General features: G+C 31.4%; 6 protein-coding genes across 6 annotated transcripts; 5 read left to right on the top strand and 1 right to left on the bottom strand.

The window, feature by feature from the left end:
- Nucleotides 1-1,217: 1,217 nt before the first annotated feature.
- Nucleotides 1,218-3,005, top strand: SCDLUD_003895 (uncharacterized protein; the record flags this gene model as incomplete). The annotated part of the gene is made up of 1 exon (XM_046079280.1): nt 1,218-3,005. One exon carries the CDS (start codon nt 1,218-1,220, stop codon nt 3,003-3,005), a length of 1,788 nt encoding a protein of 595 aa, XP_045933548.1.
- A 2,738-nt stretch (nt 3,006-5,743) lies between these two features.
- Nucleotides 5,744-8,998, top strand: PIK1 (1-phosphatidylinositol 4-kinase; the record flags this gene model as incomplete). Its single annotated transcript, XM_046079281.1, has 1 exon — nt 5,744-8,998. One exon carries the CDS (start codon nt 5,744-5,746, stop codon nt 8,996-8,998), a length of 3,255 nt encoding a protein of 1,084 aa, XP_045933547.1.
- A 961-nt stretch (nt 8,999-9,959) lies between these two features.
- On the top strand, nt 9,960-16,241 carry BNI1 (formin BNI1; the record flags this gene model as incomplete). Its single annotated transcript, XM_046079282.1, has 1 exon — nt 9,960-16,241. One exon carries the CDS (start codon nt 9,960-9,962, stop codon nt 16,239-16,241), a length of 6,282 nt encoding a protein of 2,093 aa, XP_045933546.1.
- Nucleotides 16,242-17,222: 981 nt separating this feature from the next.
- On the top strand, nt 17,223-19,700 carry SEC2 (guanine nucleotide exchange factor SEC2; the record flags this gene model as incomplete). Its single annotated transcript, XM_046079283.1, has 1 exon — nt 17,223-19,700. The coding sequence occupies one exon, from the start codon at nt 17,223-17,225 to the stop codon at nt 19,698-19,700; it is 2,478 nt and encodes an 825-aa protein (XP_045933545.1).
- A 423-nt stretch (nt 19,701-20,123) lies between these two features.
- AVT2 (Avt2p) lies at nt 20,124-21,581 on the top strand (the record flags this gene model as incomplete). Its single annotated transcript, XM_046079284.1, has 1 exon — nt 20,124-21,581. One exon carries the CDS (start codon nt 20,124-20,126, stop codon nt 21,579-21,581), a length of 1,458 nt encoding a protein of 485 aa, XP_045933544.1.
- An 88-nt stretch (nt 21,582-21,669) lies between these two features.
- TOF1 (Tof1p) lies at nt 21,670-25,581 on the bottom strand (the record flags this gene model as incomplete). The annotated part of the gene is made up of 1 exon (XM_046079285.1): nt 21,670-25,581. The coding sequence occupies one exon, from the start codon at nt 25,579-25,581 to the stop codon at nt 21,670-21,672; it is 3,912 nt and encodes a 1,303-aa protein (XP_045933543.1).
- Between the last annotated feature and the right edge of the window lie 382 nt (nt 25,582-25,963).

Genomic DNA, 25,963 nt, shown 5'->3' with positions numbered 1-25,963 from the left:
GAAAAATAAGATCAATCTAACAATTTTGTTTTTCCATTTTGTTATATTATGCAGATAAATGAAATAAATACCAAAAGAAAAAAAAAAAGTGTTACAAAGATAAAATCAAATTTAAGCTAATGACTTCAAAGTTAATAATGATGATTACTTGATCTGAAAGAAAAGATTTTTTTTTTATTTCTTGATAAATGTAGCTTAATAACAACACGATAGTGTAAAATGTGCGAGCAAATTTTAAGTCAACAATCATACGCTTTTTTTAAATATTGTTAACACATTGATTTGAGCTAGATCTTAAATGATTCTTGTAATTAACTGTGATTCATTTACGTAATTTTTTTTTTTGAAATATGCGATAATTAATCCTTAAGGGTGAAGCTAGTGTAATTTAAAAAGACGCATATTAATTAGAGCACAATAAATTAATCTTATGACTATCTTAAAGGGGGGGAAAAGAAAAAAGATTGATATAAAAGTTGATAAAACAAAACTTTTAATTGAACGTTTCTTTTTTTTTTTTTTTTATTTTTTTTTTTAATCCTTTTAGTACCGGAATTTCTTTGCCCTCTTTTTTTTTTTTTTTTTGTTTGTTTGAGTATTGTACAAAAAAGAGGGAAAGAGAAGGAGAAGCGGTGTGCCGTAATTCTATGGCATTTTGGTGAAATAACGCGATATATGAACATGCCATGTTTTAATGTAAATTTTTATCTTCTAAGGCATTTCTATTTTAATTTTTCCATTAAAGGAAATAAAACAAAAAAAAAAAAGAAAAGATTTTTTAATTAATCTTAATATAGGAGGGTATCGTGGTCCGCTTTCTTTCGGTATAAAGTTCAACGTTGCCTTTTATTATTATATGTCACTCACCTTTTTTATAATGATGATGATGTTCTCTCTCCAGCTGTTACTCCCCTTTATCTATTTCTCACAACAAAATTAAAAAAATAATGCCGTATGGGAATTAAAACATCAACATTTTCACATCCTTTTAAGAAAAACTAAAAAACTACAAAAAAAAAAAAAAAAAAAAAAAAAAAACATTTTTTGCTCTTTTCAATTTATATAAAACGGGAACTAATTAATCACACGAATTAAAAATGCCAGAGTTTTATGTAAGCTTTTGTTTATTTTACTTAATCTTAAGAATTCCCCTCAATACGTAACAAATAACCAAGTTCTACAACAACAAAGATAAAATATTAAAGAATAAACACACAATGCAGGAAGAGTATAAATTGGAATCTTTTCCTTCATCACAATATCCTAATAGTGTCACATATGGGGTAGGTGACAGTGAATACAAAGAATACAATGCAGATGAAGTTCTTAAATTGGAAAATAAAATATCAGAACATAAAGATTTACTGATATCGCCTGATGAAGAAACTATATTGGGTGAAGAAACTGGAGTTGTAAAGGAGACTGAATTGAAAAGAGGTTTGAAGGCCAGGCAAGTGGCCATGTTAGCCTTGGGTGGTACAATCGGAACTGGTTTATTTATTTCAACAAATGGTCCATTGCAAGAGGCAGGTCCAGTAAACACTCTTATAGCCTATTTGTTTATTGGTTGTCTAGTCTTTTTGGTTACCCAAAGTTTGGGTGAAATGGCTACTTTGATCCCTGTGTCGTCAAGTTTTGTTGTTTTCACACAAAGATTCTGTTCCACTGCTTTGGGAGCTGCAGTTGGCTACACATATGCTTTTTCTTGGTTAATTACACTTCCTTTGGAAATTTCCGTTGTTGGTTCCCTTATTGCTTTTTGGACAGATGTAGTTCCATTGGCTGCCTGGAATATCATAACGTTAGTGTGCGTTGTGGTTGTTAATTTTATGCCAGTTAAAATTTATGGGGAAGTGGAGTTTTGGATTGCTTTAATCAAAGTTGTGGCTATTATTGGGTTTTTGATCTTTGGGCTAGTGATGGTTTGTGGTGGTAGCAAAAAACAGGGACCAATTGGGTTCAGATATTGGAGAAATCCTGGACCCTGGGGACCTGGTATAATTTCCAGTAATAAAAGTGAAGCCAGATTTTTAGGATGGGTAAATGCATTAATCAGTGCAATGTTTAGTATGCAAGGTGTCGAAACAGTTGGTGTTCAAGCTGGTGAAGCTGCTAACCCAAGGAAAACCGTTCCCAGTGCCATTAGAAAAGTTTTTATTAGAATTTTATTATTTTATATTGGTACTTTATTTTTTATTGGTATGATTGTTCCATATAATGACCCACGTTATTTGGATAACTCAACGTATATTTCCTCATCGCCTTTTTTGATTGCAATTGAAGATTGTGGTATCAGGGTTTTGCCACACATTTTCAATGCTGTTATTTTAACAAGTGTGTGTTCGGCAGCCAACAGTGACTTGTATTTGGCTTCGAGAACAATGTACTCTTTAAGTAAAATGAATCTATTACCAAAGTGTTTTAGTAAGACTACGAAAAATGGTATTCCTATTTACGGTGTTGCTTTGGCAAGTCTATTTGGATTTTTGTCCTATTTGCAGTGTGGTGGTGCTTCAGCTCAAGAGGCTTTTAACTGGCTTTTGGATATTACAGCTGTTTCAGCTACCTTTGCATGGGTGTTTATTTCTATTTCCCACATCAGATTTATTAAAGCTTTGAAGTTTCAAGGTATATCTAGGGACGACTTACCTTTTAAGGCGTTATTCATGCCTTATGGGGCCTATATAGCTGCATTTTTCTTTTTGTTGATTATTTTTATCCAAGGGTTTACTGCTTTTTGTCCCTGGAATACTTCCAACTTTTTTGCCGATTATATCTCCGTTATGTTGTTTGGTATTTGTTGGATAGGATGTCAATTGTACACAATGTCTGAATTTACAAAAACCAAGTATTTTTTTAAGGTCAAGTTTCATTATGAGCCTTGGTTAGTAAGAATTCAAGATATAGATTTAAATAGTGATAGGAGAGATATTGATCAAGAGGTTTGGGAGGAAGATGAAAAACCAAAGAATTTTTTTCAAAAAATATGCGATATTTTGAGTTAGACAAGTGGAATTAGGTTATACTCTGCTCTATCCTCACTTAATTAAGGAAATGCATAAGATAAAAAAAAAAAAAAAAAAAAAATAAAATAAAAAACCAGTATTTATCTTTAGACTGTGCATATATTATACAAATTTTTTTCTTTCTCTTTTAATTTTAATTTTATAATAATAGTAATAATAATAACGTGTATACTATGAATTGCGTAGATTGTATTTTATATTGTTAATATACGATAAATATGATATGATATTTTTTTATACCTATAAAATATGGACGTATATTAAATGATGGGAGTATAGGTTGGTTTTATTTTCATTATATTGTTGATGTTAAAAGAATACTCATGAAAATGAAGGAGTAGTTGTAAACAAATGTACTGATTTTATTTTCCGCAGGCTCATTATTACGAACTTTCGTTATTACGAACTTAGATGAAAGCTAGCTGCCATTTATTATGAGGGTATTGAATTATTATGAAATATCAAGAAATAAGGGGGAAAAAAAAAAAAAGTGAATACAATTTAGTGAAACTTACAAAAAAAACTATGGTTTCAAATGATTAAAAAAAGTTGATGAGCCAATAAGAATATTTTAACGAAATCTTAAGTTTTTCCTGAGTGAGTTAGTTTTAGTGAAAAAAAAGAATCGAGTTATTTTATCCTAATAAGGGGAGTCGGCTCAGCCTGTCAATAAGGTACACTGACATCATATTTATATCAAAAATGTGAATTTTTTTTTTTTTTTTTTTTTTTTTTTCTTCTTATCAATTGAATCCTAATCTATGTGTAGATAAGAAAGTATTTATCGACAATTGCAATAACTGATAATTTGGCTAATATTTTGAAAAAGTACTGGGCTTGCTAAGATATTGGATTGTTTATGAGATCTATTTAAAACTTGACAAATTTGCGTCAAAATTAGGATTGATATATTTCTAGTAGTTAAGTATAGTTAATAGCGATATAATATATTATGGCGTCAAAATGGAAATATTTTAAGTAAGTAACATATAACGACATTTTATTATGTACAGCTGCCATTTTAGTATCGGTCCAATGGCATAGTAAATAACTTTAAAGGCAATTTTAGTTAAAAAAAATATTTTTTTTATTTTTTTCTACGATGTTACTAAGAAAATTATAAATCGCATTTTCCTTCGTCAATGGGCGTCATAATGAAGAGCCATTGTAAGACATTTTGTGGGTAATAATTTGCATAAAAAGGAACAGCTCAGAAAAACGTGAAAAAAAAAATTAATTTTCCGCAATTTTCATTTGCCCTTTAACAATCTAGCCAATTATCCTTAATTCACTTTTTTAATAAACCAGTTGAATGACGTTTACCACATAATACAAAAGTATATTAAAATAACATTAAATATATATATATATATATATATATTTACGAACAAAAATAAGTAAGTAAATGTTAGGCTTCTACTATTATTAATAAACTTATACACTAAACTATGTGAGTACAAGTAGTTATACACTTTAGTAGGACCTATTTTTATTTTTATTTTTATATGGTATACATATATACACTTGTGCTATAACATTTATATCCAAGGTATTGAAAAAGAGAACTTTTATTGAACAGTATCATCATTTTTGATGTAAAAATATTCAAAAAAAATAATAATAACTAAAAGAAAATTGTTTCTAATTTGTGGCACTATGAAATATCTTAATTGTAGTAATTGTAGGATAAAAAAATAGTATTAAGATTAAGCTAATAGTTTTGATCACTAATAATTTTTCGATTCATATTCATCTTCGTTTTTATTCCATCTTGTCCTATCAGATGTATAACGGGTACTAATCATAGTGATATTTTTCAAAAATGATTTTACGGATAGGCGCTCAAATATATTATAAATGTCGGTTCTTGACCAGAATTGAGGATATAGATATTGACACGGAGAGAAGAGAGGCCGATGATATTATTTGGGAAGATGAATCACCAAAGACTTTATGGGACAAATTTTGGATTATTTTTGGATTTCCCACAACAGGCAGTGTTCTTATTATGTTTTATTTTTTTTTTAACTAAAACGCTAATATAATTACAATTCATTTGTAAAACAAGGATGTCTTTTTGAGAAATGATTCCGATTAGTTTTAATGTATATAGAGTCATTGAGGTCAAAATATTATAAAAATGTTTTAGCCATATGTAATTTTTTTTTTTTTTTTTTTTTTTTTTTTTCGGTGAAAAACTTCGGTGGAAAACATTTGTTTACGGATATTTCTAAATATACTTTTGATCCATGTTCATATTTCTGTTTTTTTCTTTTTAGTATAAAAATATAAATAAAACGAAAAGAAAAAAAAGAAAAAATAAAAACTTCACCAAGCATTTGCATTTCTGTTGTTTTTAACATTAATTTTTTTTATATATTTTCAGAACAACGCTCGACTTGGTAAAAGTTCAATTTATATTACCGTAATATTTTTTTTCTTCTACCATTTATTAATAAAAATTTTAGCTTGAAAAAAAGAAATATATATTTAAAATCCAACTTACATTAAAAATACTAATTGTAACAAATCGTTGGTATATTATTGAATAAGAAACAAAAAAAAATATTACCTCCTATTTTTTTTTCCCTTTCCTTTCCTTTCTTTCATTTTTTTTTTTTTTTTTTTTTTTTTTTTCCACTTCTTTTTTATTGTCTCTAATATTTAAGAATTACCATATTATTGGAAACAGAGAATATAAAAAGCAAATAATATAAATGAGCACCACTGAAAGCACAAAAGAACAAGGGTCTCAGAGACATGGTATACCCATTTCTGCATCGACACCAGTTTTATCAACACTTGTAGAAAAGGATGGCTCTCCATTTGATATATCTGTTTATAAAGATAACACTAAAAAGGGCTTAAACTTTAAAAAGAATACACGAGGGCAACAGAACAACCAACTACTTTTCAAATTTATCAATTCTTCTCACTTTTCATTGTACACTAATATTGAATATTTAATTCAATACAGCGATAATATTGGTATACATTATTATTTGTGTCAGAAGTTATTAACTTTCCCCCATTACGAGCTGCAATTTTACATTCCACAGTTAGTTCAAATTTTGTTAACTATAGAAACCGAGTCCATGGCGTTAGAACATCTTATATTAAAATTGTCCAATGAGAACCCACATTTTGCATTATTAACGTTTTGGCAGTTGCAAGCTTTATTAGGAGATTTGTCTGCTGATCCGAAATCTTTTGGGTTTGAAGTAGCCAGAAGAACTTTAAATAAATTGCAACATTTATTACTAGATTTTTCAAAAAATGATTATTCAGACATTTTGGAACCCAAAAAATTGCGGGAAAACACTTATCCAGCAATGCTTTTAAGCAGTATGCTTGGTCTGAGTATTGGACTACCTCAGCTTAGTGAATATGCTAAACCGCTAATTGTATCCCAAGGTGCTAGAGAAAAGTCATATGTTTTCACAGTTGCTAAAAATGCTTTAAGAAAGTTGAACAAAAACCTGACCATGAAAAACACCAAGTTGAACAGTGCAAATACCAAGAGTAACACCACCAAAATTATTTTACAGGATGGTGTTGTCACCAAAGACGATCTCGAATTTAAAAAACCTTTAGTTAAAAGCCCATTGAAAAATGCTGCTTCTTTTGAGATGGTGGATATTATTGGTACTAGATTATTTGACCAAACAATTTCAAGTGCTATTAAATTACCTAAACGTAGAGATACAATGAAAAACACCAAGAATGATAAATTATTTGTACATAGGAAAGAAAATTCCAATGATTCTGGTACGAATGCAAGTAATACTACGAAATCCGGGGATATTCTTTTGAGCGAGGATCCCAGATATGTCAATTCCATGCCAAATTTATTGGAGCACAATAGATCTTCTACCTCTGTTAGCACTTTTAATTCCGCAGACGAATTAAGATCGACAAAATCATCACAAGATATTAAGAGCAAACCAAAATTACAAAAAATGCCATCGGAGCCTCCTCTTTTCCATAATCGTAGAATAAGCTCTCATCATGGTGCAAACTTCATTAACATTGATCCAAACCAAATTTCCATGACTAAAAAAATCAAGTTGTTAAAAATGAACTATTTCCGTTGTGAAACCCAATTTGTTATTGCCTTAGAATCCATATCGCAAAGATTGAGCAAAGTTCCTAAAGATGCCCGCTTAACAGCTTTGAGAGCAGAGTTGGCATTGATGAATCGTGATTTACCTGCAGAAGTTGACATACCAACACTATTGCCGCCCAATAAAAAGGGGAAACTACATAAATTGGTAAAAATTGAATGCAATGAGGCACAAGTTTTGAATAGTGCAGAAAAGGTTCCATTTTTGTTATTAATTGAGTATTTAAGAGATGAATTAGATTTTGATCCATCAACGGAAGCGAATGAAGAGTTATTGAATGAAACCCCACAAGAAGGTAGTTTTATTTTTGATCTAACCAATATAAAAAATGACAAAAGAACATATGATGAAGATAGTACGAATAATAAAACAGATAAGGATACTAAGGACATGAGTATTTTTGTTGATAGAAAAAACTCATTTTCCCAAATGGCACCCTCGCCATCTTCGTCAGTTAGTAGAAGGGAAATTGATTTGGGTGATATATCTATGGTTCACATTGAAAAACAGAGTCAGTCTGAACATTTTAAACATGAGTTATCATTGGTATTGGCTGAGAACGTACCCGTACTTTCGTCAGATACCAGAACTCCAGAGTTGCATTTTATTTCTAACATTGATGATTTGAATAAAATTTCTAATGGTAATAGTGGTGGGAATGGCAGCAATTTGAATTTAAATGCTGGTTCTTTAGACGATCTAGCCACGCAGATGAGAATTTCTGCTGTTATGTTGGCTCAATTAGATAAATCGCCATACAAGTTACAGGATTCTGCCAATCAAATCAGGAAGAAAATTATTGAGTCTATGCAAGAGGTTCAGGATAGATTTGGATTTAAAGATTTTGAAAGCATAACAAATGGTGCTGGTGAACGTAGATTAGAAAATGATTTGAAAACAGGTGGTTTGTTAAGTAGCAAGCCAGACGTATCTTATTTAGGTGAGGATTGGAATGCCAAAAAAGAGCGTATCAGGAAAACAAGTAAATTTGGACATATGGACAATTGGGACCTATGCTCTGTCATTGCGAAAAGTGGAGATGATTTAAGACAGGAGGCATTTGCCTGTCAATTAATACAAGCAATGGCCAACATATGGCAAGATGAAAATGTTGATGTCTGGGTCAAGAAAATGAAGATTTTGATCACCAGTCCAACAACTGGTTTGGTTGAAACGATCACCAACTCGATGTCCGTACATTCCATTAAGAAATCCCTAACCAAGCTAATGATTGAGAGTGGAGAATTGAATGAAAAAGCAGGTGAGATTGCGTCACTAGCTGAGCATTTCTTACGAGCTTATGGTGATCCTAAAGGCTTTAAATATAAGAGAGCGCAGGACAATTTTGCTTCCAGTTTGGCTGCGTACTCTGTTATATGTTATATTTTACAAATTAAAGATAGACATAATGGGAACATTATGATCGACAATGAAGGTCATATGGTACATATTGATTTTGGGTTTATGTTATCGAATTCACCGGGGTCAGTTGGGTTTGAAGCCGCGCCATTTAAATTAACTTTAGAATACGTGGATATTCTAGGTGGATTAGATGCAGAACCTTTTAAGAAATATGTCAGGTTAGTCAAAGAAGCATTTAAAGCGCTAAGAAAGCATGCCAATGTAATTGTTTCAATGTGTGAGATTATGCAAAAAGAGTCACTACAACCATGCTTTAATGCAGGTTCTCAAACGAGTATTCAATTAGAACAAAGATTTTATTTGAGCATGTCAGATGAAGAATGTGATAAATTTGTAGGAGATTATTTAATAAGTAAATCCTTAGGAAGTATTTACACTAGATTATATGATCAATTTCAGTTGATTACTCAGGGTATTTATAGTTGAATAATAAATGGGCGTTTGTTATTATATATCTGTTTTCTTTTTTTTTTATTTTTTTCTTGTAATTGTATGTGAAGATGTCGATTGAGATGTAGCTTGGATTTGGGTGAGTAAACTTAACAGATTGCGTGTGTGAGATTTATGCGTGATGAGCTAGCGGACATTTGTGCAGTAGGATTATAAAGGCCGAAGATGCGAAAGGGAATTTAAAAAAGAAAAAAAAGTTTTATTTTATTTTTTTTTTTTTTGTTGTTTTGTCGTTATTATTATGCTAGAAATGCTGGTTGTGGTGAGATGCAGAAATCGGAGTTAATTAGCGTAGAACAAGAAACAAAGCACGTGATAAGTAACGTGGAAAATAATATGAAAAGAAAAACAAAAAAGAAAAATGGGTTTTTGTACCAGGGAATGCTAGCAATGTTAACTGGGTAAGAACACTGCCGACAACAACAACAAAATATTCGAATTAAGAAGAAAAAGATGCTATGCCATTTGGACTCAAAGTTTTTTTTCTTTTTTTTTTTTCTTTTTTCTTTTTTCTTTTTTTTCGCCCCCCTGCAATTTTTCTTTTGACAAGCGAATGAGAAAAAAATAAAAATAAAAATAGGAACATCCGCAAATTTTGAACCAAACAGTTGAAAACTCAGTAAAAAATAAGAATATATTTTAATTTTTTTTCTTTTTTGCAAAAGGGGAAATAAAATCAATAATCATTAACCTCAATACACTATTCTATTTTAATTTTTATTGCAATTTTTTTTTTTTTTTTTTAAAGCTTAAAGTGTATCGCTCTCTCCCCTCCATTATATTTCAATCTTCCTCCTTTTTTATATTTAGTATATTATAGTTTTAAACTCAAAAAGTATAAGCTTTTTACTTGTTAACCTGTTTATTTTGCAAACTAGTAATATAGATAATACTATACTTTTGAGAACATACAACATCATATCTTTGAAGGATACACATGTATAAATCTATCAAAAGCGGTTCCTCAACAAACTCGCAAGGATCCTTATCCAAAAAAGATAGTTTACAATCCCTAAAAAGTAATAATAGCAATAGTAGTCATATAGGAAGTTCAAGTGGTGGCTTATTTTCCAGTTTGAAAAAGCTAACCTCTTCTTCCTCCAATTCAAATTTACCACAACAACAACAGCATCATCATCACTCTGGAATAAAAAAACAAGATTCCAAAACCTCATTGTCCACCAAATCTGTCAAAAATCCAAAATTATCATTGGATATCGACGATAATACCAATTCTACTAGTGCAACAATAACGCCAACACACAACAGTATCAATAGCATTTCTAAAAACATCAACAAGGATAAAAAACCCCTTACCAAAAAACATACATATTCATACAGTAACTTAAACACTCCATCATCTGTAGAAGATAATTTATCTGTTAATTACCAGTCTAGAAGATCTTCTTCATCGGTAGATAATGACTCAACGTTATCTAGACAGTTCACCAACCAAAGCCATAATCCTAGTGTTTATTCCTATAATACGCTAACAAATTTACAGAAATTTATCGGTCCGGATGGCAAAGTTAGCTTAGATAAACCACCCAATCCTAAAGACATTGATGAGCTATTTGAGGAGCTGATCCAAAAGAGAAATTTCGAAAGTTTACCGTTAAGCGCTCAACAACAGTTGAGACAATATAGCACGGACAAAAAATGGCTGTTGGTTAAGCAGGACTTACAAGCGGAGTTAAGAAAACTACAAAGAAAACCCTCGTCTTCTTCTTTGTCAACAGCATTCACAGTGTCACCATCGACAGCTCAAAATTCAAACAATATTACACTCTCACCTCTTAAAACAAATGCAGGTAATATTTCGACAACAACAACAACTATTAACAATGCTACTAATGCCAATAATAATAACGCATATGCTTCTAGTGCCTCCTCAATTCGTCGCCACTCGCATAGAAACATGTACAATTTAGAAAAAAGCTCACCAACAAGGTCAATATCGGTCAATACATTAGATAGCGGTAATACAGTTAATACCAATGGAAGTTTTTACATGTTTAAAGATCGTAATATTAGCACAAGTACGATTGCATCAGATCCATCTCAATTACCGCCAGATTATTATGTAAGGAAATTGATATCAGACAAAATCACAAATAAACAATTGAATGACCTATGGGTTTCTTTAAGAACCCAACCACTAGATTGGGTGCTAGGGTTTTTGAGTTCACAAGGTCATATAGCAATTGCCAATATTTTGTTAAGGCTGTATAAGTCAGGTTTCACTCCCTCTAAAAAAAATAATAGAACAACAACATATGAAAGCATTTTAACTGAAGAAAAACTAGATGCAGAAGCTTTGTTATTCAAGTGTTTGAAGACTATTTTGAATTTACGAGAGGGGGCAGATGAGGCCTCGGGCTCCAAATTAATTATTAGCACTATTGTTGAAGGGTTATTGTCTTTAAGAATACAGACGCGTCGTATGGCCAGTGAAATGCTAACATTTATTGTTGAGTGGAATAACCACGAAAATTTCCAATTGGTTTTGGAAGCTTTGGACCAAAGTTCTTCGATAACGAGTAACATTCATTTGCAAGCCAGGTTGATGATGCCTAACAAAAGAAAATCATTTTTACTGGATACTTTAAGGTCAAATTTGGAATTATCGGATACTCATGTTGTTAAAAAGTTTGAGGAATGGTTATTAGTCTTGGAATATAGTTTGGATGGACGTGGCAAACTAGGCTCGTTGGTTGGTGCATCTGACGACTATAAAAATGGAGGTGAAAATGCATTATTGGAATATTGCTATTTAACTTTAATACTTATCAACCAACTTTGTAATATACCAGACGATGTTAATCAAAGAACTCTACTAAGATCAAGATTCAAAACCTGCGGATTTTCTAGAATTATGCAAAAATTGGAACTGCTAAACTATGAACCTCTTAATGAACAGTTACGAATATTTGAAGACAGAACTGCAGATGATTATAATAAGCTAGTTTCAAACAAAGTGTTAAAAGAAAATATTGATATGGACAACCCTGTTGATATGTTAAACACTTTGTGGGAACATTATAAAGAAACTGATGCTGGTAGGTACTTAATATCATTGATGCAACACGTATTCATATCTGCTACCAAATTTTCAAATGAAAACGATCCTACAGAAGTAAATAAACACCTAAGGTTGTTGGATTCTTTGGTTTCTAATGCAACTATGTCAAGTCTGGATAGCGAATCTTCATTCAATATGGCTATTCAAAGGCTATACGACGCTATGCAAACAGATGAAGTTGCTCGTAGGGCTATATTAGAGTCCAGAGAACTATCGAAGAGGTTTGACGAGGTTAAAGGTGAAAGAGATTATTTATATGAAAAACTTCAAAAGTCGCAGGATGGGCTGGTAGGTAACTTGCAGCAGGAGCTAAAAGAACGTGATATTATCTTAGAAAAAAACAAAAGGGTGACTGAAACTTTGCATGCTGAAATTGAGGATTTGAAGAAAAAAATGTTATTAGAAAAACATAAATACGAATTAGAAAAAGTCGTAAGTAGCAGCACTAACGTGGATAATGATACAGCAGAATATTACGATTTTAGTGAGAAAATTAGACATCCATCGAGAATTGATCCAGAAAAAGTTAAGGTTATTCAAAGTCTGTTGGAGAAGAAACATATGAGTAGAGATCTAAGTAGCATAACTGACATTTCAAATAAATATGACAGTGCAACTAGCTTTAGCAGGAAGAAATCAAATGATAGATTGAGAATGTTAAGAGACAAGATGCAAGATATTGAAAACGAAGCGCGCATGCTAGAAGGTACTAATTTTATTGATGATCATGGGGAAAGACGTGTAGCCACATTAGAACAAATGGATTCGGATACCAAAAAACAGTATAAATTGTCCTCTCCAATTTCTGTTCAAAAGACTGCTTTAGCTAATGAAAAGAATATTGCGGCGCTATCAAAGTTGGACTTTTTGCGTCAAAAATTAGCAGCTATTCAAAATGAAAGCAATGATGTGACTAAATTTAATGTAGATGCTAGGGTTGATGAATTATTCCAAAAACAAAAGTTGACAGCATTGGGTAGATTGAGAGATTTACAAAACAATTTTAAGAATTTAGATTTTACTGGTCATGAGGACTTGTTAAATGCTATCCAACAAGATGCGGACGACATGGAATATCATTCTTTGGATCCTGGAAAAATAAATTCGAGAATGGAAAAATTAAACAACTTGTTATTGGAATTAAATGATAAAATGGAAAATGTTGAAAAGGAACAGGTTGATCCTGATGTATCTTCTACCGATGATGATGATGATGATGATGATGATGAGTATGATGATGCTGAAGAGGATACTGTTCGTAATTCTGTTTCTACCTCTTTTATTGCATCATTATCTGATAAATATGGCTCTACTCCGATTTCTTCCAGAAGGACTTCAGTTATTGAGCAGTCAAATCCAGATAGTATTATTAAGGATTATAAAAATACTGGCCGCCAAAACTTTATTAAGAGGGTTAAGAGATCTAGTATCAATCATAATTCTATGGTTTCTGCAGATTTTGGAAGTGTGGTCTATTCGAATGGGGCAGATATATCACAAGGGAGACATCTTTCGAAGGGGTCATATTTACTTCCAGACTCTAATGAAAGCGTTCTTATTTCTGATAGCGAATCTGCTAATTCGGAGAGTAAAATGAAAAACACTATAAATAAACAAGATGAGATCACTGGTACTAAGAATATAAATAAATCGGCATCCGTTGATATCCCTGCTACGAGTAATATGATTGAAAATACTAGTAGTGAAAAATCTATTCCAACACCACCACCACCACCTCCTCCACCATTACCTCCTATTTTTAATAAGGGTGACAATGCTCAGAAATCAGCTGAAGTTTCTATTCCAACACCACCACCACCTCCACCACCATTACCTCCTAAATTGGGTGGATCCAATTCAGCTATATCATCATCATCACCACCCCCTCCTCCTCCTCCTCCTCCTCCATATCCAAATAAATCAGACAATGGTGCTGCGCTACCGCCACCACCTCCTCCTCCGATGATGCAAGGTAAGTTATCTTATAGGTCGCCAGTATCATCAGCTACTTTTCCATTCTCACCGTTATTTGATAGCTATCCACGTCCTAAAAAGAAGTTAAAGCAATTGCACTGGGAAAAAATTGACAATACAGGAGAATCCTTTTGGAAAGATGCTAACGCACAAAAATTGGCTGATGACTTATATGAAAAGGGTGTGTTATCCAAGCTAGAAGAAGCATTTGCTGCTAGAGAAATCAAGAATCTGGCTAAAAGGAGGAAGGAAGATTTGGATAAAGTGACCTTTTTGTCAAGAGATATTTCACAGCAATTTGGTATTAACTTGCACATGTTTGCATCTTTGAAGGTGGATAAAGTGGTAGAAAAGATTTTGAAATGTGAAAAAGATTTTTTGAACTCTGCTAGTGTCATTGAATTTTTATCAAAACAAGAAATTTGTAATGTGTCTATTAACTTGGCTAAGAATTTTTCACCATATACCACTGATTGGGAAGGTGTATCGAAAGTGGAAGATGCTAAGCTGCCTGAAAAGGACCCAAATGAGCTACAAAGGGCCGATCAACTTTTCTTGGCATTAATAGTTAATTTGCAATCTTATTGGTCGTCACGTATGAGGGCAATTAAATTGATAACGACATTTGAAAAAGAGTACTCGGACCTAGTGGGGAAAGTGAGAAAAATGGATAAAGCTGTTGCTGCAGTTAGGAACTCTTCTAACTTGCGTGGTGTTTTAGATGTTATATTGGCAGTTGGTAATTTTATGAACGATACGTCGAAACAAGCTCGTGGGTTTAAACTAAGCACTCTTCAACGATTAACCTTTATTAAAGATGACAAAAATACCATGACTTTTTTAAATTATGTTGAGTTTATTATTCGACAAAACTATCCTGAATTTAATGGTTTTTTGAAAGATTTAGAACCAGTATTGGAGGTTGTTAAAATTTCCGTTGACCAGTTAATATATGATTGTAAAGAATATTCTAATAATGTTAATAATGTGATTAAAAGTATTGAGATTGGTAACTTGAGCGATTCTTCCAAATTTCATCCACACGATAAAGTATTGTATAAGGTTACACCACTTTTACCTGATGCCAAAAGCAAGAGCCAATTACTAACAGATGAAGTGATGTTAACAATGATGGAATTTGAAAATTTAATGCAACTGTTTAGTGAAGATTCAGATGACAAATTTGCTAAGAATTCATTTTTTAAGAAATTTGCCGATTTTATTGCTGAATATAAAAAGGCCCAAGCATACAACTTGAAGATTGAAGAAGAAGAAAAATCATACGAAAGACGTAAGAAATTAGTAGAGGAACAACAAAGGAAGATCAATGAAAGCATAACTAATTCTCAAAATAGATCTTTAAACGGTGACATGGATAACGACAATAATTCCTCGGAAGCAAATGAACGTGATGTTATGGACAAACTATTGGACAAATTAAAAAAATCTGGACCAACAAAGGGGGATGCTTCTTCAGCCAGAAGAAGGGCGCTCACCAGAAAGAGACTAGCTGGATCGAACAGTTCGGATTCTACGTCGATACTAGATAATTTTGACGTTGATGATAATTCAGATTCCTCATTAATTTATTCTCCCGAAAAGAAGATTTCTCCTGAAAAGGATAGAGAGTCTAACTCAAGAAAAAACACATTAACGTCCTCAAACGATAACATTTTATTTATGATTAACGAGAACATTGATGTTATTGAAGATGAGAAGCCAGAACCAATTGGTGCTCTGGATCCGGAACATGAAAATAAAAGAACCGAGAAAAAAGATTCTACTGAAGATGATAAGATCTCTGCTAGAGCCAAGACTTTATTGAACGGTTTAAGAAGCAAACAACCTGAAGATAGACGCGGCCTAACAGAAGAAGAAAGAAAGAATTTAAGGGCTATGCATAGAAAAACACGTTCTGAAAACAGCAATAGACTGTTATTTTCTACAGGGAATACTAACGAAACAGTTGATATTGATACCACTCACCGTTATACCAATAACAGGTATTCAACGCCTACATTGGAAAATATTTTAGATGATGGGGAATCAAGGATATCTTCATTAGAAGAGGAAGGCGTGGAAGATAAACTAGATACTAGCATGAGAAAAGATGAAGAAGAAGTGGACGAATCTGACCAGACATTTAATACCTTTAATGACTAGTTAATTAAAAATAGTTTATATATTTTTTTTTTTTTTTTTTTTTTTTTTTTTTTTTTTTTTTTTTTCTTTTTTTTTTCTTTTTTTTTGTGAATACGTTATGCCACAAGTTGAAAGAGGTGGAAAAAAAAAATATGGCTATTTGTGAAATAAATTATAATTTAGTACATCGATGGTAAACTCTATTTTTAATTATCAGTTATAATATTTGTTGTGAAATATGGAAAAAAAAAAAAAATGGATAAAGTGTTATAATTTCAAGATGCGTAGCAGATATGAAATAATACTGAGATATAGAATAAAGATGTAATTGGAAGAGACCATTATAATTAAATTTTAGATATTTAGATTAAGTAATAATTTTGTATTTTTTTAATGTTATTCATTTTCTTAGGATAAATGAACGTAATCGTGAAGGAAAAGTGAAATAAATTTTATTTTAAGATTTTTAAATGGCGGTATGCTATGTCCGGAATGGTTGGGAAAACTGTATTTCGGGTTTCAAGTTTGATTAGTTGAATACAAAAAAAAATGGGCGAATGATTTATGAGCTTTTAAAATTCGCGTGTGTTTTTCTTTTGCTTTGTTTGAATTTATTGTAAGAAAAATTAGCAAAAAAAAAAAAAATTAGCAAAAAGAAAAACACACGCACAATAAATAAATATATAAATCAATTCTGTTTCTTTTATTTCTTGGCTATTAACATTTTTTATGGCGGCGAAAAAAGAAAATTTAAAGCAAAGAGCAAATACAGTTTTACTGTTGACAATAAAATTAAAGACTACTTCTTTAGTTTTTAATATAAAAAAAAAAAAAAAGAAATCAAGTATCATACATTTCTAAATACAGTTAAAAGGCTAGAATTGCAAGCCAATAAACAACTTTTCCATCTCCTTTTGTTTTTTTTTTTTAATTTTTTAATTTTTTTTTTTTTGTTTTAAATTCCCATTTTAAATTCCCATTTTCTATTTCCTTCTATTAAATATGACAACCGTAAATCATATTAACTCCAAAGATAAAAAAAAAGAACAAGAACAAGTAACAAACAGTCCAGTTAAAACAACTTCCAATGAGAATCCCGTTGATAATGATGACAGCGATAGAGTTGAACAACAACTAGAAACAATGTCTACTAAATTATTAGAAAGTATTGATAAACAGAGCACTTTGGAAAAACATTTGTTGGATACACAAAAACAGTTAAAAGAAAAAGAAATTTCCTTTTCAGATTATCAAAAATTGAAATCTGATTATTCCAATTTACGCAAGAGGTTTCAAAAAAATGAATTGCTATTAAAAGAGAAAAAAGAAGAAATAACCAAAGAAACTAATGCTAGAAAGGCGGCTGAGGAAGAGGTAACTAAATTAAGAAAAGAAGTTGAAGATTTAACCGCTTCCTTATTTGAAGAAGCCAATAAGATGGTTGCCGAGGCCAGAAAGGAAACATATGCAAAACAAATGGAAAATAAAAAGTTGGAAGAAGATTTGAAAGAAAAACAGACTTTGCTAGATGCTTTGAATCAACAATTAAAAGATTTGAAAAAAGTTATGTATCTTCTAGAAAATGAGAATGTTAATTTAAGCAGTAGAAAGTCATTATTACAAAATAGCAATGCAGGAGATACTTCCTCTATGATGACTTTGGAGAGAGTCGCAACAACTGGGTCCTATTATAATAATGGTATAAAAACTAATGTGATAGATATTTCAAGCGTCTTGTTTTCTCCAACACCCCCAGGGATACGTTATGACACAGAATTATATAATGAATTTTTAAAGTTTATTGCTGTTTTGCCATTGGTTAACTCAATAATAGAAACAAAAGATGATTCTAAACTATTGAAAAGATTAATTGTTAATGAAATTGAACCAATATTGAAAATTGAAGGTGCTAGAGGCATACCGTGGCAATTTCGAAACCGAATAATTCCATTAATGCTTGATGGTCTTTTAATTGTGGAGCCTATTAGTGGAATTAATGAAACTTATCGTAACGGCACAAAGTTGAATTTGGACAGTAGTAAAGATACAAAACTCTTCAATTTCCCTATTGATTCTCCGCCAGTAGCAGTAGCTGGTTCGTGCGCGTTTTGTGGCGAATCCAGGAATGATATTTTAGAGCACGGTAGGTTATACTATTTGAAAACATTATCTAAAAAAGATGGTACCGTAACAAATAATTTTCCATTATGTCATTACTGCTTGCTAAAAGTTAGACAATCTTGCGACATTTTTTCATTTTTACGAACTTTAAAAGATGGTATATGGAATTTGGAGCCAGTTACTTTAAAAGGTATCGGCAGAGGAGAGACTTCCAAATATACCTCACGCTATGAAAAGCCGAACGTCAACTCTAAAAGGAAAACAAAAGATATTGTTCAACAACAAAGAGTCATGAGGGAAAAAAGGAATAAACGTAAAAGTTTTCTGGGTGCATTGAGTTCATTGACTTCCACCACTGTTTATGAACCTCAAGTCTACCTTAACAAAAGGCAATCCTCTGTAAACTCTGTTCTATCTACTTCAAATGGTAATATTAGTAACGATGGACTTCCTTCAACTAATATACAACGTGCTTGGATTCAATTATGTAAACTACGTGCTGTGTTAAATTGGACAGCCATTGGTATTTGGTCGATCGATGATTCAATTCAAATGAAAATTAATCCCTTGAGTGTAAGCGAGTTAGAAGAAATGGATGCTCAACAAAAATCAAATCATAGTTCCAAAGTAGTAGACAGTATCAAACGCGATACTAGTGAAAGAACTGCTAGTGACTCGTTTAATTTTGAAGACCCGCATGAAAAAGCAATTTTGGATAGCGAAACTTCTGCAAATACACTAAATAAAGAAACTGAGGAAAAGTTAAAGGAGTCGGAACGTGAGGCTGCTTTAAATAAATTGGTTGGCAATGAAAATCCTAATGAATCTCCTGCTGTCGAGGAAAACAATTCAGTGGTTAAGAACTCTTTGGAAGAGGGCAGTGAGGCGGACGATTCTTCGTTAATTATTGAATCAGTAAGAAAGATTGATAATGACGAAAATGCGTCACAAAAGATAGATAATAATAGTAATAGCTCTGTTATAATATCAACCCAAGATACTCCTGAAATAAATGATAAAGAAACAGCTTCTGTTATACCCGTCAACAAATCGATAGCTAGTTTTGCCACGGCAAGAACAGCTGCAAGTAATTTCATTGTTAATCCAGAAAGTACCAAAGAAAAAGCAAACGAAAAAAGAAAACAGAATAGAAACACTAGTGTATTTGATTTGAGTGAAAGTGTAGACTCACCTTCAAATGAAAGTACTATTTCTACAGAGGCTCCAAATTCTGGTGATACTGCGACTACTAGTAAGATTTACTCTTCCAAAAAGAGCACAAGTACTGCAAAATTATATGATGATCTGGATGCTTTGAAAAAAGACTTTGAATCAACATTAAATCAAGATATAGAATAACCACCTCAACCTGCGTGAACTATTTATTTATACCAAGTTTTTTTTTATGTTTGGTATTTCGGACTTGTTAGCTGGGTAAAAAAAATCTTTTTTTTTTTTTTTTTTTCTTTCTTTGTTTCGTGTTTCACCCGAAATAAAAATAATAATAAAAATAAGTATCAGTTTTTTTGTTTTTTTTTTTCCCCTCTGTTTACAAAATTAATCATACATATCACTTAAATCTTGTTTATTTGTTTTTATAATCTCAATTGCATTTCATCATATTTAATGTTGCTTTTTTTTTTTTTTTTTTACTATATCTCCTCTTGCTTAATTTTTCTTTACACATTCTACATACACTGTGTTCATATATATGCTTATTAAAGTCATCATTACCAGAAGGAGAAAAAAAAAAAAAAAAAGATAACACTTTTTTCAATATCAATGTTACAAGATAAAAGTTATAAATTGACCAATGAAAATTCCTTTGAATTAGAGCCTGCAGACAATAATTTTACAGGCATAGGAGGATCTGCTGATTTTGAAGAATTGGAGGAACGGGATATAAACCCCCCATCTGCATTACTTCCAAATAAAAGTAGCCCAGATGTAGAAAATGATGAAGAAACTATAGATAATGATAATTTTATTCAAAACATAACAAATGAGAATTTACGAAAATCCACTCTTTTCATGGCCTTTATGAATATGACCAACAGTATTTTGGGTGCGGGCGTTATAGGATTACCGTTAGCCATACGTAACACGGGGTTAATTGGTGGAGTTCTTGCTATTATTATGTTGACTTTACTAGTGGATTGGACTTTGAGGCTAATTGTAATAAACTTGAAACTTTCTTCAAAAACAACATATCAAGATTTTGTGGAATATACCTTGGGGAAATGGGGCAAGTTTTTAATTTTGATAAGTAATGGGCTATTTGCTGTTGGTGGATGTATTGGGTTTTGTATAATCATCGGTGATACAATTCCCCATGTACTAAGGGCGTTTTTTCCTGATCATTCTGAATGGTTTCATCGTAACATAATTATTGTTTTGGTGACTGTATTTATATCCTATCCGTTATCATTAAATAGAGATATTTCCAAGTTGTCGAACACTTCCTTTTTAGCTATTATTAGTATGTTGGTAATTATTTTTATGGTTTTGCTCAGAGGACCAGTCACCGCTGATTCTTACAAGGGTAGTTTTTCTAATTCATCAATATTTATTTTACCGAGTTTTTTCCAAGGGGTTTCAGTGATCTCCTTTGCATTAGTTTGTCACCACAATACAAGTTTTATCTATTTTTCCATACGTAATCCCAGTTTGAAGAGATTTAATAGGATGACTCATATTAGCTGCTTTGTATCTATGATTGCTCTATTTATAATGGGATTTTCAGGATTTGGTATTTTCAAGGATAAAACAAAGGGTAATATTTTGAATAATTTTCCTAGTAATGACAACTATATTAATGTGGCGAGGTTTTGTTTTGGGTTCAATATGTTGACAACTTTTCCGCTAGAAGTTTTTGTTTTGAGAGATGTTATAAGGGATTTGTTGTACTTTAATGTTCACTCCGATACACCCGTGGAATTATCCTCCATGTTACACTTTACTGTTACTACAATTATTGTTCTCATCACAATGGGCATTTCTTTAACCACATGTAATCTAGGTGCATTATTGGAATTAGTTGGCGCTACTACAGCTTCATTGATGGCTTACATATTACCTCCTTACTGTAATTTAAAGTTAATAGGGAATAATAAAACCCTTTGGGAGAAAAAAAGACATTACTTTTGTATTTTTTTTGGGTTTGCAGTGTTAATCATTAGTACTACTCAGACTATAATAAGTGCAATTAAGAGTTCAGAAGAGAAGCATTGTATAGTATAGAAACAAGTTGAATACACATGTTTTCAATATATTTATAGAACTTATTTCTAAAGGCTATAACTAAATATCACTGAATTTAAATATTTATTTATTCATCATCATCATTAAAAAAGTTATTTAATTTTGTTCTTTTAGGTTTCGGCAAAATATCTTCATCGTTGTCTGTGTCATTATTGTCATCAATATAATTATTAGTATCTATAGTTTCAGTAAGGATGCATGCCTTTTCTTCTTCTTCTTCTTCTTCTCCTTTATTATTATTTTGAACATCACTGAAATGGTCCAGTTTTTTGTCAGTATCTTGACGAACTATATTTTTCTTGCTAATTAAAATGTTTCCATTTAACTCAGAAAAGGTTTGTTTGGAAGAAATAATTACATCTTCTCTAACATTAGCATCGTCAGATGCACCGAAAAAACTGTTATCCGATAAATCCTCATCATACTGTGGGTTATTGTCCAATTGCTCATTTAACAATTCTTCTTTTTTGTTGAACTTCTTAGTAAAGTTTTTAACCGAATCATTATCAACAGTATTATTTTCTTCACTAATTTTACCACCAACACCCTTGATCTCTTCAAGTGAAGGAACAGGCCCATCAAATAATTCACTATAATCATTCGTAACTTTCCCTCCATTAACTTTACGGTCTTTCAAAAATAGACTTAATAAGTGTTTTTCTTTTTCGGGCAAATTACCAGAAAATTTGTTAACGATCCAATTTAGATATAATTCGTTTTCAAAAAAAATATCATCAAATTCTTCGTCTGAATCGTTGATAAATGTATTGCTGATAATATTCAATCTTTGCTGTTGTGGTTTTTTATTCCTAGTTAAATCATCAGAATTATCAAATTCCGGCAAGTTGTTCTTTATTCTCTTCCTTTTCTTGTTTTTTGACTTGGAAATAGCGGTTCCCTTGGCTAAAGTTTTAGATATATGCATATTTTGCAATTCTTTAAAATAGTCAGTATCATCATTTTCCTCGTCTTCATCCCTTACTATGAAGTTTAACATTTCAGTTTCATATTCTTCACCTTCTATATTCTGGTTATGCCCGTCATCATTATCAGATTGTAAGTAATTCAAAGGATCATCGCCATTTGGCATGTGAAATGGCATGTTTAGATATTTAGTAATTACTGATATATTGTTCTTGACATCAGTAATTTGGAATGAACTTGGTAAAAAACATTCACTTTCATTGATTCTCATTGGAATTTTGTATCCAGTTAATTTTAAAAAGCACCTGAAATCTCGGTTCATTTTAATATTTTCTGCTAAGTCCTCAGAACTCGATAGTGGTAAGTGATAATCAGATGCTATAGGATCTGGCTGAGTTATTTTTACCATTTTATCTTCCAAACAGTGACCTAAATGGGTTAAAATCGTATTAATCATGGACTCAAATCCATTATCAATTAAGGTGGAAATAATTATTCCAAATTGTAAATCTGTAATAATGGCTGGGCTTAGACTTTCCTGATCTGGAAAGCTTTTAAAGGTGGAAGGTGTAGGATACTTCGAAGTTGCTGGTGTTACTGTACCGTTGATACCATTATTGTCTAACTGTAAGCCGTAATTCTGATAGTTTTTTATTTTACTATCGTGTAGTGTAGGGAATAACAATGCAACAAACCAAGCAGGTGATTCCTTTAATTTATTCTTCAATTTATGCAAGTATTCACGGGAAAAGTTTTCGACATGCTTTCTTGTTTTGGATTGTCTTTGTAGACCCTGGGGCCCTAGCATATCCCTTAATAACACTATAAATTCTAATTTAAAAAGAAAAACTTCCTGATGGCTTTGCGTGAAAATCCTTTGTAAAAATTGTAAAACTCTTTTAATATCCAAATATTCTAAATTTTTGTAATTTTGTAAAAAAGTAATGTATGTTTTAATGGTTGGCTCTGTATAAAATTGATTCTTAATTGCATTAAAACTTATATTTTTGGTTCGTATTTCATCTTCAAACAGGTCCAATGCGGTCTCTCGATCAATGTTATATTCCTCCATTAAAACTTCAATTTTTGTTTGAACCTTTGGGTTTTGGAAACTGTTCTTTTTGGTGTTTAATCTTCTTTTATTTGAAGAAATTTGTAAAGTTTGGTCATCTGTAAATTTTTCTAAAATTTTTAAAATTTTATGATTTAACTCCAAACATAATCTAACAAATTGAGGTGGATGTTTTGTTATTATTCTTGGTAAACGTGCAAATAATTCAATTCTTTCATTGCTAAAAAATTTTTCCTTCAATTCAGTGGCTTCTTCAAAAGAGGTGGCATCCAGAATTTCAATTACTGACAATAACTCAATTAAAGCAATTACGCCGGTGTAAATAAGGGGCCATTCTTTGTTATCAATGGCTTCTCTAAAGATCTTAAAGACATAGATAATATTGACATCTTTTAAAACTATTTCAATAGCTTCTAAATTTTCAATATATTTGGAAGAATTTATTGTTGATTCGTATCTCAATCTTTGGTATCTAAGAAACCAAGAATAAAACGATAACAGTTGAATGTTGTCCTTCTGTAAATTAGTGCTAGCAGTTCCATCCTCATTAGAAATTAATTCATCTATTCTATATTTTAATAAATTATGAAAGCCGTTATTATCAATGAATTTTTCAATGAATTTGTTGAATTTTTTTTTCAAAGACTCAGTTAAGTGAGTATTGGGAACACCGGAGGCATTTTTATTGGAAAAGTTTAATAGACTTTTTGGAAGGTCATTTAAAAACCCATCTTCGTCATTATTAGGGCCACTACGAACGCTAATTTTACTTTTGTTTAGACTTTTCGAATCGTCTAGTTTTTGCAATAGACTACCTCGTTCTAATAAATTACGTGATCCAGAAACAGTTAATCTGTTATGTTCAGAAGTTTGAATAGATATTAAAGCACCAAATCGTGAATGTCTTGAACTTGTATTTTTAATGACTTGTTTCTTCAGTTCTTTTTCTTCAGATAGTAAGTTAGATAAAGAGGTGTGTTTGTGAGTGGTATTAGTACTAATAGCACTAGCTAATAAATCATACGGGTTGATATTTTTGATTAAGTTATACATTGTGGTGATCAGCGCAAAAGTCATTAACCCTGACTGGAATTCTGTATTTAATAAACTACTAAATGATAATAAAAGAGGGAAAACTTTATTTTTGTGGAATGCTTGAACAGTGGTTTCCATGGATATATCTTCATAATGAATATTTTGAGGTAAAATCGGATCGTTATTCAACTTTTTACTGGTGGAGTTTTTAATCTTTGTTAGTTTGTTAGTGGTTAAAATTGGTTTTGGTAAATCGATATTGAGTATATAATTGAAAAACATAACACACATCCTCAACACAGAGGAATCTTTGATCGATCTTTCGTTTTTATCAATAGATATTTTTTCGATGGCCATTCTAGAAATTGCCTTTAAAACTTTACCATCTGATATAGATAGTATATATTTTTTGTAAATAATTTGGAACTTCTGTAATTCATTGTATTGAGAAACTTTATTAAAGCTGGATCTTTCATTAAGTACAAGTGGAGCAATCATGAAATTCATCAAGTTCAAACAGTGTAAAGCCAAATTATCATAATACATTTTATTTTTAAATGTGGTAGTATTAGCAGAGCTAGACTTAGATTCCCAATCTAATAAAATGGGGATTAAATCGTCAATTAAAATATTATGCTTAGCAACGCTTATGGCAACATCATATTTGTTTTGTCTTTCATCTACTAAAAGAAACCAATTTTCTAAATCTTTTAAACATGCGAGACAATCATCACCATGTTTGTATGGAGGTGGAACTAAATTAGAAGTATGATCTGGACCACCTATAGCAGTTGCCAATAGAGCTATACGAGCATCTAGAACAATTTTGGGTGTGTTGTCGTTGGTGGCAGTTTTAGTACCATTATTAGATGATGATGTATCTATAAGATTATCTGTATTAATGGCTGAGGTGGAAGTGGAAACATTATATGAAGCAAGGGAGTCCATTTTTTGTCTTTTTTTTTAATCTTGATTATGATAGGTTGAGAGGTGGGGGGGGGAGTATACTATGAATGAATTATTTAAAAAATATAATAAAATATACTTGATAGTTTAATTTTTTTTCTTTTTTAATCATTTTTTCTTAGGTTTAACGTGTTACTATTTGCTGTTTCCAATAATACGAACAAAACAAATTTACGCGTTAGCCACTATCTATAATATAATATATATTAAGTGCTACGGGTCTTTAATGGACTGCATATGTATTTTTATTAACCGAAAATAACTTTCTTAACGGACATCTGAGCATATTGTAAACCGGATAAATTTCGAGTCCGATTGTTATCATTATTATAATTTAATTTAATTTAATTTAATTTAATTTAAT

The sequence above is a fragment of the Saccharomycodes ludwigii genome, chromosome V (assembly GCF_020623625.1).
Source record: "Saccharomycodes ludwigii strain NBRC 1722 chromosome V, whole genome shotgun sequence".
Lineage (NCBI taxonomy): Eukaryota > Fungi > Ascomycota > Saccharomycetes > Saccharomycodales > Saccharomycodaceae > Saccharomycodes > Saccharomycodes ludwigii.
The sequence above is the reverse complement of the archived record's forward strand: the minus strand, read 5'-3'. Positions and strand labels throughout refer to the sequence as shown.